The sequence below is a fragment of the Pararge aegeria genome, chromosome 27 (assembly GCF_905163445.1).
Source record: "Pararge aegeria chromosome 27, ilParAegt1.1, whole genome shotgun sequence".
Lineage (NCBI taxonomy): Eukaryota > Metazoa > Arthropoda > Insecta > Lepidoptera > Nymphalidae > Pararge > Pararge aegeria.
The window spans coordinates 1,185,688-1,202,871 of NC_053206.1; the positions used below are offsets into that span (position 1 = coordinate 1,185,688).

General features: G+C 37.0%; 1 protein-coding gene across 1 annotated transcript in view; it reads right to left on the reverse strand.

The window, feature by feature from the left end:
• Window positions 1-1,448: 1,448 nt before the first annotated feature.
• Window positions 1,449-17,184, reverse strand: part of LOC120635654 (cytoplasmic aconitate hydratase-like) — a 91,715-nt gene continuing 75,979 nt past the window's right edge. The window contains exons 12-22 of the mRNA XM_039906711.1: window positions 13,651-13,813; window positions 12,557-12,657; window positions 11,640-11,759; window positions 11,256-11,412; window positions 9,546-9,652; window positions 8,415-8,543; window positions 6,874-7,010; window positions 5,460-5,633; window positions 4,419-4,515; window positions 3,733-3,918; window positions 1,449-2,582 (exon numbers count right to left, since the gene is read on the reverse strand). Of these exons, the coding sequence (XP_039762645.1) occupies window positions 2,472-2,582; window positions 3,733-3,918; window positions 4,419-4,515; window positions 5,460-5,633; window positions 6,874-7,010; window positions 8,415-8,543; window positions 9,546-9,652; window positions 11,256-11,412; window positions 11,640-11,759; window positions 12,557-12,657; window positions 13,651-13,813 (1,482 nt within the window). The 3' untranslated portion in view covers window positions 1,449-2,471. The remainder of the gene's footprint in view (window positions 2,583-3,732; window positions 3,919-4,418; window positions 4,516-5,459; window positions 5,634-6,873; window positions 7,011-8,414; window positions 8,544-9,545; window positions 9,653-11,255; window positions 11,413-11,639; window positions 11,760-12,556; window positions 12,658-13,650; window positions 13,814-17,184) is intronic.

Sequence of the window (17,184 nt, forward strand, 5' to 3'; positions counted from 1 at the left end):
TTGTTTTATAAATCGATATCTGAGCGTCCGCGTGGACACCGACCACGAATCTGTTATCAGAATTAAAAAAAAGTGGATGCCATCTTGAAGTCTTTGGATACTGAGCCGATTGTTTTACAAATCAATATCTGAGCGTCCGCGTGGACACCGACCACGAATCTGTTATCAGAAATAAAACAAAGTGGACGCCATTTTGAAGTCTTCGGACACTGAGCCGATTGTTTTATAAATCGATATCTGAGCGTCCGTGTTGACTTCGACCGTTAATCGACGTCGATTTTTAAAGCAATCGGCTTAATATCTAAAAATTTCTAGATAGCGGCCGCTTTTTATATTCTGATAACAGATTCATTATTGGAGTTTAAGCTGACGCGCAGATATCGATTTTCAAAGCAATCGCTTCAATACCCAAAAACTTCAAGATGGCTGCCACATTTTTTTTTATACAGATTCGGTGTCAGAGTTCACGCGGCCGTATAGATATCCATTTTGAAAGCAATCGGTACTTTGATGTTAGATCTGTGGGTACAATAACCAATCTATTTGGTGTAAAAATACGAATGTTCCTATGTATCCTATGTTAGTCTGTCATTTCACCTAGCTCTATGCCAAAAAAGGGGGTTAAAGTCACGCCTCACACTTTCGCATTAGTGTGGATGTAATCTATACGTGATCTCTGCGTCATCAAATCAGAAATGAGGAGACCCGTAGAAGAACTAGAGTTACCGACATAGCTCAGCGAGTCATAAAGTAGCGGGCGGGGCACATAACTAGGAATACCGACAGACGTTGGGGTCCAAAGGTACTGGAATGTCGACCCCATTTGGCGATTTAAGATGAAATGGAAATTCTCCTGGATTTGCTTCTGGAAATGCTTGCTGGACAACAATCTCCTCATCAATATATAGCACTGTCACTAATGCCCGTTTTCACAAATGCCTAAATAACACCTAATCTTAGTAGATTCCTAGGCCTTTCACAAATAGTTTTTCTAGTCTATGATTCTTGCTACAAGTTGTACTTTGTTGTACACATTATAAATTTTTGAGCCTAGAACATTGCGATTAGTACTAACTCATTCATAAATTACTGATCAATCTGAACTTTGAAGATACATGTGAGCTGAGGCTGTAGGAGCCTTTCGGTAAAGTTTTATAAAGTGAGCTTAATTTACTATATTCCGCGAAAAGCAGGAGAATCTGTATAGTGTAATTGCGAAAAGTGCGTAGAGGGTACATTGCCGAAGATCTATTTGGTGTGGAGTATAAGGGTTGAAGAAATTACACCATACAGATTCTCGTTCTTTTCTCGGAGTATAGCAAATTAAGCTTAATTTTCATAATACATCATGGAATTCCGCAAAGCTAGGCCTGCTTCTGTCCAATATTCGGAAAAAAATTATCTTCTACTCTGAGGAACACCAAAAAATAAAATAACGTTATAACAATAATAATTTATTTTTTATTTACTATTATACCCTTTTACTATTAATAATAAGTTAAAGTACTACCACTTTTTACGTTACAAAGACGTAACAGCTCCCTTTCTTGTGGGTACTTTATAATGTTTTTCTTTAATCTGTTATCTGTCTGGCGGCCGTTTTGAAATGCGCCATCTTTTTTTTTAACTTCCATATTCGTTTATGATTTTTAATAAAAGGAGGATTTTTTCTTTAAATTTGCATGGCAGCCATTTTGAAATTTGCCATCATGCTTTTAACTTCCATTCGTTTATAATTCTTAATATAGGAATTTTTTTCTTTAATTTTCAAGGCGGTTAATTTGAAATTCACCATCTTGTTTTCTTTACTTTAATATTCGATTATAACTTTAATATAAGTAGGATTTTTTCTTTAAATTTGCATGGCAGCCATTTTGAAATTTGCCACCATGTTTTTAACTTCCATTCGTTTATAATTTTTAATATAGGATTTTTTTTCTTTAATTTTCAAGGCGGTTAATTTGAAATTCACCATCTTGTTTTCTTTACTTTAATATTCGTTTATAATTTTTAATATAAGTAGGATTTTTACTTTAAATTTGCATGGCGGTCATTTTGAAATTCACCATCTTGTTTTCTTAGCATTAAAATATTAACGGCCGCGAACAGTTTGCAGCGATACTGCTTTCTGAGACCAAGGCTCTGTGGGTTTGATTCCCACTACTGTAAATTGTTAACGTGATGAACAGGTAAGTTTTTCTGTATCTGGGTGTTTATCTGTACATTAAAAATATTCATCAGTCATCTTAGTACCCGTTGTGCGTATTGTCGTAGTATATTTGGTATATTTATTTATAAAAAAAAAAGTTAATAGGGCTAAAAACGCTGAAAAAGTGGCACTACCGTACTCTATATCAAAACTTACCCCTAGCCCATGTAAAAAAAAAAACATACGCACTAACTCTCAATCAAGTCTGTCCGCTTATATATCCAACCGTTTCCGAAAATAACGCAATTTCTTTTAATATACATTATAACATTTTTCTGATCATATAGTTAAGAATCCCTCCGTTTCTGAAGTAGGTAAGATCAACTTCTGTGTCGTAACGGACTTTTACTTGGAATGATTTTCCGTTGTCCACCTGAAAGTAAACAAAACTTTTGTTACAAACATACACTTAGGTCTTAGATATAAACCCTCAGTGTTCGTATTTGATTTAGGTTTAAAGACATAGTTTATTCTCAAAAATGTTTGTGTGATGAGCGTGAATATTTTTCAGTGTCTGGGTGTTTATATGTATATTCTAAGTATTTATGTATATTATTCATAAAAATATTCATCAGTCTTCTTAGTACCCATAACACAAGCTACGCTTACTTTGGGTCTAGATGACGATGTGTGTATTGTCATAGTAAATAAAAAAAAAAAAAAGAAACAGTTACACTTAAAGAGAAAATGGTAATATTATATTATCTAGTTAGTGTGATACCAGCCTAGAAATTTAAGAATAATAATAGCTTTTAGTAGACTAATTTAAAAAATGCCTTTTTAGCGTATTTTGAAATGACTGTTGAATGAATTAAACGATTTCTTTTTATTACCTGCACAGTTAGTAAGTAAGGATTACCTACACGGTAAGTAAAGATTTCTTACACCGTATGTATAGTTTCCTTAAACTTAAAGTAGAAATCATTTCAAAGTCCTAGCGCCCATGCTTTGCTTATTAACTGCACAGTTAGTATTCATTACCTACACGTTAAGTAAAAATTACCTACACGGTAAGTAACGATTACCTACACGGTAAGTAAAGATTGCCTACTCTGTAAATAAAGATTACTAACACAGTAAGTATAGCTTGCCTAAACTGTAAATATAGATTACGTACCTATCCAGGAAGTATAGATTACCTACACGGTAAATCTATATCACCTAAACAGTATTTAAAGATTATCTATGCTAACTCTAGCATAGATTACCTACACAGTAACAGTTGATTAGCTACACGGTAAGTCAATATTACCTACACAGTATGTTAAGATTACCTACAGAGTTAGTATAGATTACTTACGCGGTAAGAATAGATTACCTGCACAGTAAGTACAGATTACCTATACAGTAATATTTATTGATTAACCGCAGAATTAGTATATAAATATATATTTTTTTTTTATTAGTGTTTTTACCTACACTTGGAGGAATTACCAAATTTATAAATTTAAAATGCATATAAAAATGTTTCCGAAATTTTTTATATGAATTTTAAATTTATAAAATTGAGAAGTATATATTACCTGCACAGTCAGTAAATGCTGCGGCACCAGTGTGTCCGGGACGCTGATGGAGTACCTCTCAGCCCCGGTCAGGCCCAGCGTGTCTGCGTTGACCCCGGGGAGGAACTCCAGGGGCATGATGCCCATACCGACCAGGTTGGACCGGTGGATACGCTCGAAGGACTCCGCGATCACGGCCTTGATACCCTGTGGGATGGATTGCATATGTGAACATCCTGGAGAAAAATTTAAAATTAAAAACCCCTAACTTTCAATATACTCGTAGTTTACATAGTTCTACTAGTCAAGCCCTTTCATTTTATACTCACACTGAGAAGAGTTGTGGGAAAAAATGTAATTCACGTTTTTGTTTTTTTTTAATTTATCGTAGTGTACGCTCCCGACTAAAGCACCGTTCAGACAATAAAAAGAAAATCAATGTAGGTTCATGCGACAGATACGCACGCACGCACGCACGCACGCACGCACGCACGCACGCACGCACACAAGCACGCACGCACGCACGCTCTCACAGGGTGTTAATCTTATAGCACCCCGTCGTTTTTATCGTCGTTAATATCATGATATACAATGACAGATAGAAAGCTTATTTGGTTGACACGGAAGTTATACTACTACCCATAAACACATAATATATAAAGCTAGCTAATGAAGGTTAGAGGGCTGAGCGAGTTTCAAAAACTTACCAATAGGAACGGCCCCTTCGCTGCCCAATCACGGCTCGATCCTGATCCGTAGTCTTTGCCCACTATCGCTATGAGAGGTACGTTTTCTTGTGCGTATCTGAGAACAACGATACAATTGTCAATATCTCATCTCATCGGTCCGTGAAGAATTTCTTCTTTTCCGTAATGACGGGAAAAGGAATATTGAGGGGGGAAGTTGCGTTGCAGTATGGGGGTCATACTGGGGATCGGGAGAAACAAATGAACTGCTGGGTGATGAGGGTAGGGGAAGGGGATATTGAGAGGACAAAGGGATATTGAGGCAGGTGGTTACGTTGCCAATAAGTGTAGGGGTTACAGTTCTTGGGGAGAAGGAGGTATTGAGGGGAAAGGAGATATTTAGGCGGGCGGTTTCGTTTCCAGTAAGTGTAGGGGTTAGGGGTTCTTGGGGGGAAGTAGGTATTGAGGGGCAAGGGGATAAGTGTAGGGGTTACAGTTCTTGGGGGGAAGGAGGTATTGAGGGGAAAGGAGATATTTAGGCGGGCGGTTTCGTTTCCAGTAAGTGTAGGGGTTAGGGGTTCTTGGGGGGAAGTAGGTATTGAGGGGCAAGGGGATATTGAGGGGACAAAGGGATACTGAGGCAGGCGGTTACGTTGCCAATAAGTGTAGTGGTTACAGTTCTTGGAGGGAAGGAGGTATTGAGAGGAAAGGGAATATTTAGACGGGCGGTTTCGTTTCCAGTAAGTGTAGGGGTTACGGTTCTTTAGGGGAAAGTAGGTATTGAGGGGAAAGGGGATATTGAGGGGAAAGGGGATATTGAGGGGACAAAGGGATATTGAGGCAGGCGGTTAAGTTGCCAATAAGTGTAGGGGTTACAGTTCTTGGGGGGGTTGACAGGGTAATTGGGGGGGGGGGGGGGTATTATAAAAATGGGGTAAGGGGATACTGAAAGGTACAGTGATGTTAAAGGGGGGTCGGGATATTGAGGTGGGCGGCTATATTGCAGAAGGGGGAGACTGGGATAACGTAAAAAGGGATAACGGTTGTGGGAGGGGGTCTCACCTGTCAGCCGCGTCGAATATGTCCATCACTTGCTGCGAGGGATGGTGTACGGTACGCGGGCCGGGAGCTGGTGCCATCTTGTTGAGCAGACGGATGTTGGCGAACGTGCCACGCGACATCACCGCGTCGTTGCCACGCCTCGAGCCGTACGAGTTGAACTCGCGGGGTGTCAGCCTACGGACATACAACTATACAGTTACCTATTTTCGTTGTTTTGTTATACTTTTCTTTTTTTTCTATTTTCTTTTTGTGGTGTGCAATAAAAGTATATTTATTAATTCATTCATTCATAAATCGAAATTGTTGTACTGACCAAATGCATGCGAGCCGCGGCCGGCGAAAATTGTATTAAAAAAATCGGCCATATAAATTACATAGAAAACTCATATCTGTCGTGTTATTTAAAAGGAGGCAACGTATAAAAGGTTTTATTTAAATTTTGAACTGGCTTGCTTTTGATGACCTCCCTGACGCTGCGGTGAGCGCTATGGTTTTAAGCGGTAGGCCCCGAGTTTGTAGGGGCTATTTGGCAATTTTTAATTTCTAAATTTTCTCTGGTCTGGTCTTTCTTGTGGGAGGCTTCGACCGTGGCTTACTACCACCCTACCGGTGCCGCTAAGCGATTCAGTGTACCGGTACGATGCCGCGTACAGACTGATGTAAGGATTAATTTAACTGATATATCCCAATCAAAGGCTAACTTGTACTGCAATGAAAAAAAAAAATTGAGAAAAAAGTTAGAAATGTAATAATTGTACTATAAACGCTGTTGTAACGTTTTGCCCACAGAATTAAGAACGCACAGAAGCCTAACGTACACGACTAATATTGAAGCCTCAAAAACCACTCCACTTTAGTAGTGTTTCTGGAACAGGCGGTTAGTCGCTACATACATACATTTATAAATAAATAAATATACTACGACAATACACACATCGCCACCTAGCCACAAAGTAAGCGTAGCTTGTGTTATGGGTACTAAGATAGCTGTTGAATATTTTTATGAATATAATACATAAATACTTATAATATATTTATAAACACCCAGACACTGAAAAACATTCAAGCTCATCACACAAACATTTTCCAGTTGTGGGAATCGAACCCACGGCCTTGGACTCCGAAAGCAGGGTCGCTGCAAACTGCGCCAATCGGCCGTCAAATTTTTTAGCAGTTGACAGTTATTATTTCACCTGTAATTATTATTATTTCACATGCTCGATACGTTTACCATATGTGTAAACGAGGAAAAGTTTGTGAGCTGGCAACATTCCGCGCGTGCTTAGTCAGACGTGCGCGGGGCGTTTTCACTGTTTTAGGACACAATGCACGGCATGCAATAATGGCTGGACGAGGGTTCTGTATGTTTTTAATTCTATGTGTTCGCCCGTAAATCGCACCTTCTGAAACTCACCCTCTGTCAGCAAGGAATCTCGCAGCTGGCGAGTTCCTGGCGATGGAGCCAGCCGGTGAGATGTGGTCAGTGGTCACGGAGTCACCCAGGAGGAGAAGACAGCGGGCGTTCTCTATGCTACGAATAGGTGGTAGGTCCTGGGAGATGAAACACACTATAAAGTAATTTCACATGTTCGTTGATTCACTTATTAAATAAATAAATAAAATAAATATACTACGACAATACACACATCGCCATCTAGCCCAAAGTAAGCGTATTTGACTACAAACCTGTGTTTTAGAATGACATTGTATTTGTTAAAAGACAATCTACATTAATGTTTTATTGTCACTTTTACTATATGTATATGTTTTTTTATTATTTCCGATTGGCGCAGTGGGCAGCGACCCTGCTTTCTGAGCCCATGCCGTTGGTTCGATTCCCACAACTGGACAATGTTTGTGTGATGTTTTTCAGTGTCTGGGTGTTTATCTAGATATATATTAAAAGTATTTATGTATATTATTCATAAAATTATTCATGAGTTATCTTAGTACCCATAACACAAGCTTCGCTTACTTTGGGACTGGATGGCGATGTTTGTATTGTCGTAGTAAATTTATTTATTTATATTACAACACATAAACAAACAGAAAAATTTAAAATAAAAATTTAACGCAAAGTATACAATTTGAGGCCTTATCGCTACATAGCGATCTCTTCCGCTAAACTTTAACTATCAATACCACCATTAATAATTTTATGTAAGAAACAAAGATCTTTCAAAGTCAAGGTCAAATAATTTTATATTCAAATAGGCACATTTGTGGCACTTGATGCGTACATTACATGTAAAATATGACATAGGAGTGAGTTGATGGCGATAAATAAATTCGTCAACTTAAAACTAAAGCTACGAGGGTTCCAAACGCATCCTGGTCTTGGAAGAAGCCCACAACAAAATTAGCCGGTTGTTTTTTTTTCTGTTATCACCATCTCACATTGTCATTTAAAATTATTAGAAGAGCAACCTGGTAAGAGATATAATTCACATCCAAGCATTTTTACCGATAACGTAGTCTTTTATACTATAATAGGACTTTTCTTTAAGCTTATATATTGTCGTAGTATATTTATTTTAAGCTACGAGGGTTCCAAACGCGCCCTGCTCTAAGAAGAAGCCCCCAACAAACTTAGACGGTTGTTTTTTTTATCACCATCTCACATTGTCATTTAAACTATTAAAGCAACCTGGTTAGAGCAATAATTTACATCCCAAGCATTTTTATCGTTGAAGTAGTCCTTAACAGTGGCGTGCACTCCATACATGTACAAAAGCACTGCATACCCTAACATTGATATATAACTCGAATAGGAGGAGAATTTGTGCCGTTTTACGCAATTTTTCTGGTGTATGCATACCCTGGTAAGAAACCCAATGCACGCCACTGGTACTATAATAGAACTTTTCTATAAGCTAACTATAATCTACCGTGTCTCTGCATAATATATCTGTACAATAAAATAATAATAATGTATGTGTTATTTAATTATCTCACCTTGGTCATACCGTCGAAAAATGGCGGTCTCTTGATATAAGTGGAGTTGGGGTCCCACCCGTAGAGCTGTCCTTGGGGGACCTCCAGAGCCTGCCAAGAGGACGAACCCTCCTCTATCCTCTCGTACACCTGTTTAGTGGAAATTTACATATATATTAAGACTACGAGCCTTTTTAAAGTTATAAGTTTGACGTGTGTCGCTGTGTGTGTGTGTGCGTCAATGCTGGTGGCGTGCGTCCGTCCGTCCGTCTGTCTGTCTGTCTTAAAACTAAAGCTAGAAGGGTACCAAACGCAGCCTGGTCTAAGAAGAGCCCACAACAAACTTACGTCAGGTTTTTTTTTGCTATCACCATCTCACCGCCTGGTTAATGTTGAGCTACGAAGTTAGAGCAATTCATAACCAAGCTTTTTTATAAAACATTTGAATGACAATACGAATATTGCTTTCTTTTTCCTTCCATAAAGTTCCACAGACGCGTGAGACCACAGAATTAGGAACATACGGAAGCCGTGTACACGACTAATATTATAATCCTTAATATTATAATAGAATTTATCTATTTTCTTTCAGTCGTTAGTGAAAACGGGCATTAGGTAAGCTTGTGAAAATTATACATAACTCTTTATTGTGAAAATGTAACTGAATTTGCTATAGTCAGTAGTTGTTCTCTTAACAATTATTCATTGTAAATCCAACATCTCCTGATGCTCCGGTTTCGGAACGAAACGTGCGTAGAGGGAGTATACGGATTGGAGAAATTATAAATAACACCATACAGATTCTCCTGCTGTTCGCTGAGTGTGAATGAATGAATGAATGAATACACTTTTATTGTACACCAAAGAAAAAAAAGTTGTTACAAAGATATAAATACATATCAAGAGAGTACAATTTGGTGGCCTTATCGCTACATAGCGATTTCTTCCAGGCAACCAATGGCGTAAAAGGAAAAAACATAGAAAAGAGGTAGGTGGTGCAATAAATAAGATTTAAAAATTATACAAATATATAAATATAAATAAAATATATATATATATATGTAAATATAACTATAATATAGCAAATTAAGCTTAATTTTCATAATGTATCATGGATTTCCGCAAAGTCACGCATGCTTCTATCCATCATACCTCTTTGAACATTCCGGGTATGACGTATTTATTTTCGACCTCCTGTATTTCCGCCCTCGTCGGCCATATCTCCCGCAGGAATACTGGCGAGCCGTCCGCGCGGTTACCTATAAAATAAGTTATTTTTTCAAAACTATGTAAAGGAGGGTTTATGTAAAAAAGGTTACTACACCGTAGAGGATTATATATGTGACAGGAACGCTAAGGATGGCTGCTATTTCTAAAACGCATTTCTAAATTGAAAAGTTGGTATTTTACCAACTTTTCAGTTTAGTATGTAGTTTATACATAGTTGGTATTTCTAAAAATGTTTTAATAGCTAGATTTAAATTATTATTATTATTATTTTCGTACAATTTACTCGGTAATTTATTTTAATAATTAAAAACTAATAATTAAAAATAATTAATTTATTTTAATAATTGTAAACTTTGGTCATGCATTATTTTTGCAACATCGTAAAATTGTTTTTTAAACTTAATTTACAAATGGTTGAACCAATTCATGTAACAATCAAAATTATTATTGAAATTATGACAGATTTATATGACGTGAAAGTGTACAGTTAGGTACCTACTTTGAAATATAATATAAGATTTTTACACGCTTTTCATTAGCTTTACTTGTATGTTTGTAACAGGGAAAATTTAATAGTTTTTGAGTAAATCATTGCCATAGTTAAAACTGAAGGAAATCAGATACAGCTGTTTCTTTTGATTAAAAATTTTTACATGGTGATTCCTTATGAAATATACTTATGCACACTTCAATATTATTGCACGCCTATAAGCAAAGCGTTGAGCGTTTACGCACACCGAGTGGTTCTCCAACTTAAATAGTCACTTTTTTATCCTTTATTGATTTTATAAGTGAATATATATAAGACAAATGTTGTGAGAAAACAATATTTTTAACAGTAATGATATTTTAAAATCTCTTTATTATTTAAACTAATTAAAAAATTGTTTAAAAAAGTTCTGTCTTGGACGTCCGTGTCTGTGTGTGCGGATCCCGCATCTTGTGGTCACGATAACGAGCGAAATACTTCACTTATCGAGTTGGTTTTTTTTTTAGGCTTTAGAATTTTGATATATAGAGGCCTATTTCTTTTCACGGTATAATTGGATGTAGTTTAATTATCATTTACAAATAATCTCAATTTTATTGTAATGAATGAGATTATGAGGCGTGCACTTTCGGATTTTGTCACTTTATGAGTTACGCGTCCGTACTTTGCTCGTGTCGGTATTTTATCTTCAATAGGGTTGTCACAAGTAAACACTTCAAAATAAATATGCTTAATTTGATTTAATATTTTCACAGGGCGATTCCTTGTTAAATATACTTATGCACCCTTCAATATTATTTCGTAATTCTGTTACACGTTGTGTACATTAAAAAAAAAAAAAAAAAGTTACTAAAAAAATGAACAACAACAAACAACAACACAGATATGTCACTGCCAACAGGGAACTATATTTGTTTGTTTTTAGTTTATTTAAGTTTATTTTGTTACCTAATTTTAAGATCATTTCTTTTTTTTTATATAGTTGTCAATGTTTTTTTTTATATAATTGTAGTTAAGTTGTCAATGACAAGTTTTTTTTGTGTATCTCGTACTCTATATGTTAATATTGCTGTGTTGGTTTTTTTTTCAAATAAAACATTTTATTTTATTTATTTATTTAAAAGTGATTGCACATAACTCACCCAGTGGTTGCGTTTCAAAGTCTATATCGACGGTGCCGGCCAAGGCATACGCTATGACCAACAGAGGCGAAGCCAGGTAATTGGCCCTTGTGTTTGGGTGGATACGCCCCTCAAAGTTCCTATTGCCAGACAGCACGCCGCAGCACACCAACTCGTTCTACAAGTAAGCAGAAGAGAATTATAACAAAAGAAAAACCGGCCAAGTGCGACGGCCGATTGGAGCAGTTTGCAGCGACCCTGCTTTCTGAGCCCAACGCCGTGGGTTCGATTCCCACAACTGGAAAATGTTTTTGTTATGAACATGAATGTTTTTCATCACGACATCTCACCAGGGGGGGAGATGTCGTTATGGACGCTCCCTAATTAATTCTAACATTCTCATACCTTTTCTATAGTGTTTGCGATGTTGTCATCTATAGGCCCCGAGTTACCGATGCAGGTCATACAGCCGTAGCCGACGATGTCGAAGCCCAGCTTCTCTAGGTACGGAACCACTCCGGACTCCTGGAAACATGTGATGGAGTTAAGGTATGAACAAGTTTTTTGAAAGTGACAAGTATGAAATATAAGTGTGCCAGTGCTAAGTGGGAAAATGCGCGGAAGAAAGAAAAAGTGCAAGTTTGCAAGTGCCAACTAAGAAATACAAGATTGCAAGTTCTTAGTGTGAAAATACAAGTAAGAGAGTGCAAGTGTGAAATGCAAGTTTGCAAGAGCCAACTAAGAAATACAAGATTGCAAGTTCTTAGTGTGAAAATACAAGTAAGAGAGTGCAAGTGTGAAATGCAAGTTTGCAAGTGCCAAGTGTGACATGCACGTTTACAAGTGATAAGTGTGAAAATACAAGTAAGAGAGTGCAAGTACAAAAGAAAAAGTGCTAGTATAAAATGCTAAGTATGAAATACAAGTTTGCAAGTGCCAAGTGGGAAATTAAAAGTAAGATAGTACAAGTATGAAAGAAAAAGTGCTAGTTTGAAATGCCAAGTATGAAATACAAGTTGGCAAGTACTAAGTATAAAATGCAAGTCTGCAAGTGCTAAGTGGGCAAATACAAGTAAGGCAGTGCAAGTATGAAAGAAAGAGTGCTAATTCAAAAGTGCCAAGCATTAAATAAAAATTTGCAAGTGTTAAGTGTAAATGCAAGTTTACAAGTGCTAAGTGTGAAAATACTAGCAAGAGAGTGCAGTATTAAAATAATATAAGTACAAGTTTGAAATAACTAAATCGAGAGGACAAGAGTGTCATTAAGTAAATAACTAGTAATAAAGTTAAAAGAATTGATCAGACGGGCAAAAATAACTCACCTTTAAGTAATAAGTGACAACACCAGACCCCGGAGAGAGAGATGTCTTGATATAAGGCAGAACGGAGAGTCCGTTTAGTACCGCCTTCTTTGCTAGGAGACCTGTCGGAGGAAATGTGTAATTTAGGTTTAGGGTACTATGCGCGTGTTGTTCTTTTATCTTCAATAGGGTTGTCATAAGTAAACAAAAATATTTCTTTTGTATGGAAAAATAAATATGCTTCTTTTGGTTTAATTTTTTACAGGGTTATTCCTTATGAAATATACTTACGCATCCTTCAATATTATTTCGTAATTCCGCTACACGTTGTATATTAGTATAAGGTATATAAGTTTAGGTTAAAAAAAAATACTCTTTAGTCTTGTCAAGCGTGCGTGGAACTTTATGGAACTACTTTTATATCACGGGCATAGAATTGAGATCATACGGAACCCTAATTTAGCCATTATTATATCCAGTACGTTGCGTCCAAAAACAGTTCTTCTCGATCTTTATTCATTTATTTATTTAGTTAAACTCTTTATTTGTAACACACAGCTAGGAAAATAAAGGACGAATAGAGAGAAACACAAAAAAACTGAAGTAGATGACAAAAGGCGGCCTTATCGCTAAAAAGTGATCTCTGCCAGCAGTGGCGTGCACTGGGTTTCTTACCAGGGTATGCATACAACAGGAAAATTGCATCAAATGGAAAAAATCGTCCTCTTATACGGGCTATATTAAAATTTTAGGGTATGCAGTGCTTTTGTGCATGCATGAAGTGCACGCCACTGTCTGCCAGGCAACCTTAGGATTAGGAGACAACAGGAGCGAGAACAAATAGGTGGTGTAAAATTATTATAAACCTACATTCAAATAACTACATACGAATACATAAAAACTAATATATATTATGAAAAGCTATATTAATGAATAGTGATATAAAAATAAAAACCAGTCGTCTCATATATAACAGTCGTAACATATCAAGCGATTTTGCGTGTCGTTTGTTCGTAGGGAGAGCATTCCACAATTCGATAGCCTGAACTGCGAAGGAAAGCTTATAAAACTTCGTCTCGATCTTTATGGAAGGGGGAAAAAAATATATATCTCACCAGCTCCAAGCATGACACTGGGGTTGGAGGTGTTAGTGCACGAGGTGATGGCCGCGATGATGACGGAACCGTGCGTTATGCTGTACGTCTTCCCGTCGCTGAACGAGAAACTGCCCGACGCCGACAGCTGAGCCTGCGAGAGGCCGTACCCCTTAAAACCGACCTGTGGAGAAACGCAGTATAATAGTTATTTATGCAACTGCTGTATTTTTTATTCATTGAATTGTTATCAAAAGCGTTACAATCCCTACTAATATTATAAATTTCAATGTAAGTTTGTTTGTTACGCTTTCACGCAAAAACTACTCAACCGATCCTCGTGAAACTTTGTACACACATTCTTGGAATTGTTAGAAGTAATATAGGATACTTTTTATCCCGACATTAAGCTCGGTTCCTTTGGGAGAGGGGATGAAAGTGTTTGACGATTTTACACCATAACTCCGACAAATTATAACCGATTTAAATTTTTTTTTTTTTAACTGTAGAGGTTATAATATGTCTTTAATTTTGCCAAAACTTTGTGCAAAACTGATGAATGTGGTTGGAGGACAGAACTCCTCAGCGGACAGCAGCAAACCCCTCATTTAAGGCTTAACGATACTGAATACTTGAATGCCACATCAAAAAACAAAATCAAACGCACACAAAGTCGCGGGCAACAGCTAGTAAAATATATATATTTATAAATAGTTTTTAGTATTTTGAATCTTAATGACAAGGTTGCTTGGAAGCATCCGGCTCTGCTTCCGTCTCTCACAAGGTAGAAAAATGAATGTTAAAATGTAAAATGTAAATTTTTGATGTTGGAAAAGAGCAACTGCTGAGTTTCTTGCCGGCTTCTTCTCGGTAGAATCTGCCTTCCGAACCGGTGGTAGAGTCACTACACTCAGACAGACTTGACGTTTCAAAAGTGCTTATATTAGGCCTACTTGAAATAAATGAATTTTTAATTTTGAATACATAAATATGTAAGAGTTAATAACATAAAAGTGTGAAAAAGACGTAAAGAAACAAAGACTAATCGATCAAAATCAGACAAAAATTTATTCGTCGCAGCATGTGAAAATGCACATATTTGTGTGTGCGTGCGTGCTTGCGTGCGTGCTTATATGGTGTCTGTGTGTGTGTGTGTGTGTGTGTGTGTGTGTGTGTGTGTGTGTGTGTGTGTGTGTGTGTGTGTGTGTGTGTGTGTGCGCGCGCGTGTATAATCATCATAATATTATGACGATCTCCCGGCACAGCGGTGAGCGCTGTGAATATAAGTAGGAGGTCCCCGGTTCGATTCCCGGCTAAGGCACTTTGGGGATTTATAATTTCTGAATTTTATCTCGTCTGGTCTGATGGTTGGCTTCGGCCTTGGCTAGTTACCGCCCTACCGACAAAGACGTGCCGCTAAGCGATGTCACTTAGAAACCGATTAGGGGTATGACCATCCATACTCCCTAACAGGTTAGCCCGCTACCATCTTAGACTGCATCATCACTTACCACCGGGTGAGATTGCTTTTCTTTTTTTTTTATGTACTTTATGTGTAATAAAAGTGTATTCATAATACACTTTTATTGTAAACCACATAAACATATAAAAAAATTATAAAAAAAAAAATTAACATAAAGTATACAATTTGGCGGCCTTATCGCTACATAGCGATCTCTTCCAGGCAACCAAAGGCGTTAAACACAGCTCAAGAAGAGAAGTAGGTGGTGCATATAAATAAACATATATATTCATTCATTGCAGTCAAGGGCTAATTTGAAGAGGAATATTAAAAAAAAAAAAAAAAAAAAGCACTTTAGGAACGGACCAAAAAATACATCAACGTTTAATAATGATCGTGACACACTTTTGAAAGTATAACGCGGAAATAGAAATAATTCTTATACAAACGATCGCCTGTCAAATTTTACGTGTCAGCTAAACAACTGTACGTATAGAATTCGCTGACGATGCATTTTATGAGACCTTGCCGCGTAAGAGAAAATATAATACACTAACTTTTGTTTGCGACTTCGTCTGTATTTAGATCGGTTTTTTTTTTAGAAATTACGCTGGGAACCGTTGAAGATTTTTTTTTAGTCTCGCCAGCGTATCGTTACTCCGTACGATGACTGCTTTCATAAAGCGTTTATAGATCTCTCAGTAATATACTCGTTTCTTTTAAATTCAGAGTAGAGTCAATACTTTCTCATTATAATATATATATATATATATATATATTATAATGAGAAAGTATTGACTCTACTCTTGCTGACCCCAGCGCCATCTGTCGGGCTTATTTGTGAATCTAAACCATCCAGGGTGCCACCCAAACGCATACCGAAAAATCCATTCAAATCGGTCCGGCCGTTTAGGAGTTCAGTGACACACAAGAAATATATATGTAAAGATATAAATTAATATACTAAGACAATATATATGCTTATAGAAAAGTCCTCTTATAGTATAAAGGACTACGTAATCGATAAAGAAGCTTGGGAGTGAATTATTGCTCTAACCAGGTTGCTTTTTTAATAATTTTGAATGAGAATGTGAGATGGTGATAACAAAACTCCCGGCTAAGTTTCCTGCGGGCTTCTAAGACCAGGAAGCGTTGAGAACCCTCGTAGCTTCAGTTAGCTTTAGCTTTAGGTTAACGAATATGGTTATCGCCATCATCTCACTACCGTGTACTTCTCATGTAATGTACGCATCAAAAGTGCGACCCATGACTTTGACTACACACACATCGCCATCTAGCCCCAAAGTAAGCGTAGCTTGTGTTATGGGTACTGAGATGACTGATGAATATTTTTATGAATAACCAGCGTACCCAGCCCGCTTAGCCGGGCTAGATTTTGCTATATGTTATTTAAACAATAAACTTACATCATGAAATTTTTAATTGAAGTCTCATGATATATTAAATCATTTATTTCTCTCCGTATCATTCTCTTCTTTTCTCTTCTCGAGCGGGTGAAGATCATTATCTACACTCATGTACACCCAACAATAGAATATAATCATAGTAAATGAAAGCTGTATTTGACAGTTCAAAAATAGGAGTGCTCCGATCGTCACCAAACTTTACAGGATTACTCGCCAGGTCAATCCGGAGATTCCCTGAAAGTTTCATTGAAATCTGTCCAGGCGTTTTGGAGCCTATACGGAACATACCCACACACTTTTTATATATATATATATATAGCTATACAGAAATACTTATAATATACAAATAAACACCCAGACACTGAAAAACATATTTGTTCATCACACAAACATTGTCCAGCTGTGGGAATCGAACCAACGGCATGGGCTCAGAAAGCAGGGTCAAAAAAAACATATACATATACTAGCTGTTGCCCGCGACTTCGTCTGCGTTTGATATTGTTTTTAAAGTATTCAGTATCGCTAAGCCTTAAATGAGTATAGTAGTATAAATATAACATGTGACTGTCAATTAATTATAGACCAGTAATTTGCAATAAAATAAAATTGCGACTATAATTAAAGATCTAAGCTATCCTATCTCTTAAGTTGGAGCAGACTGCTCAC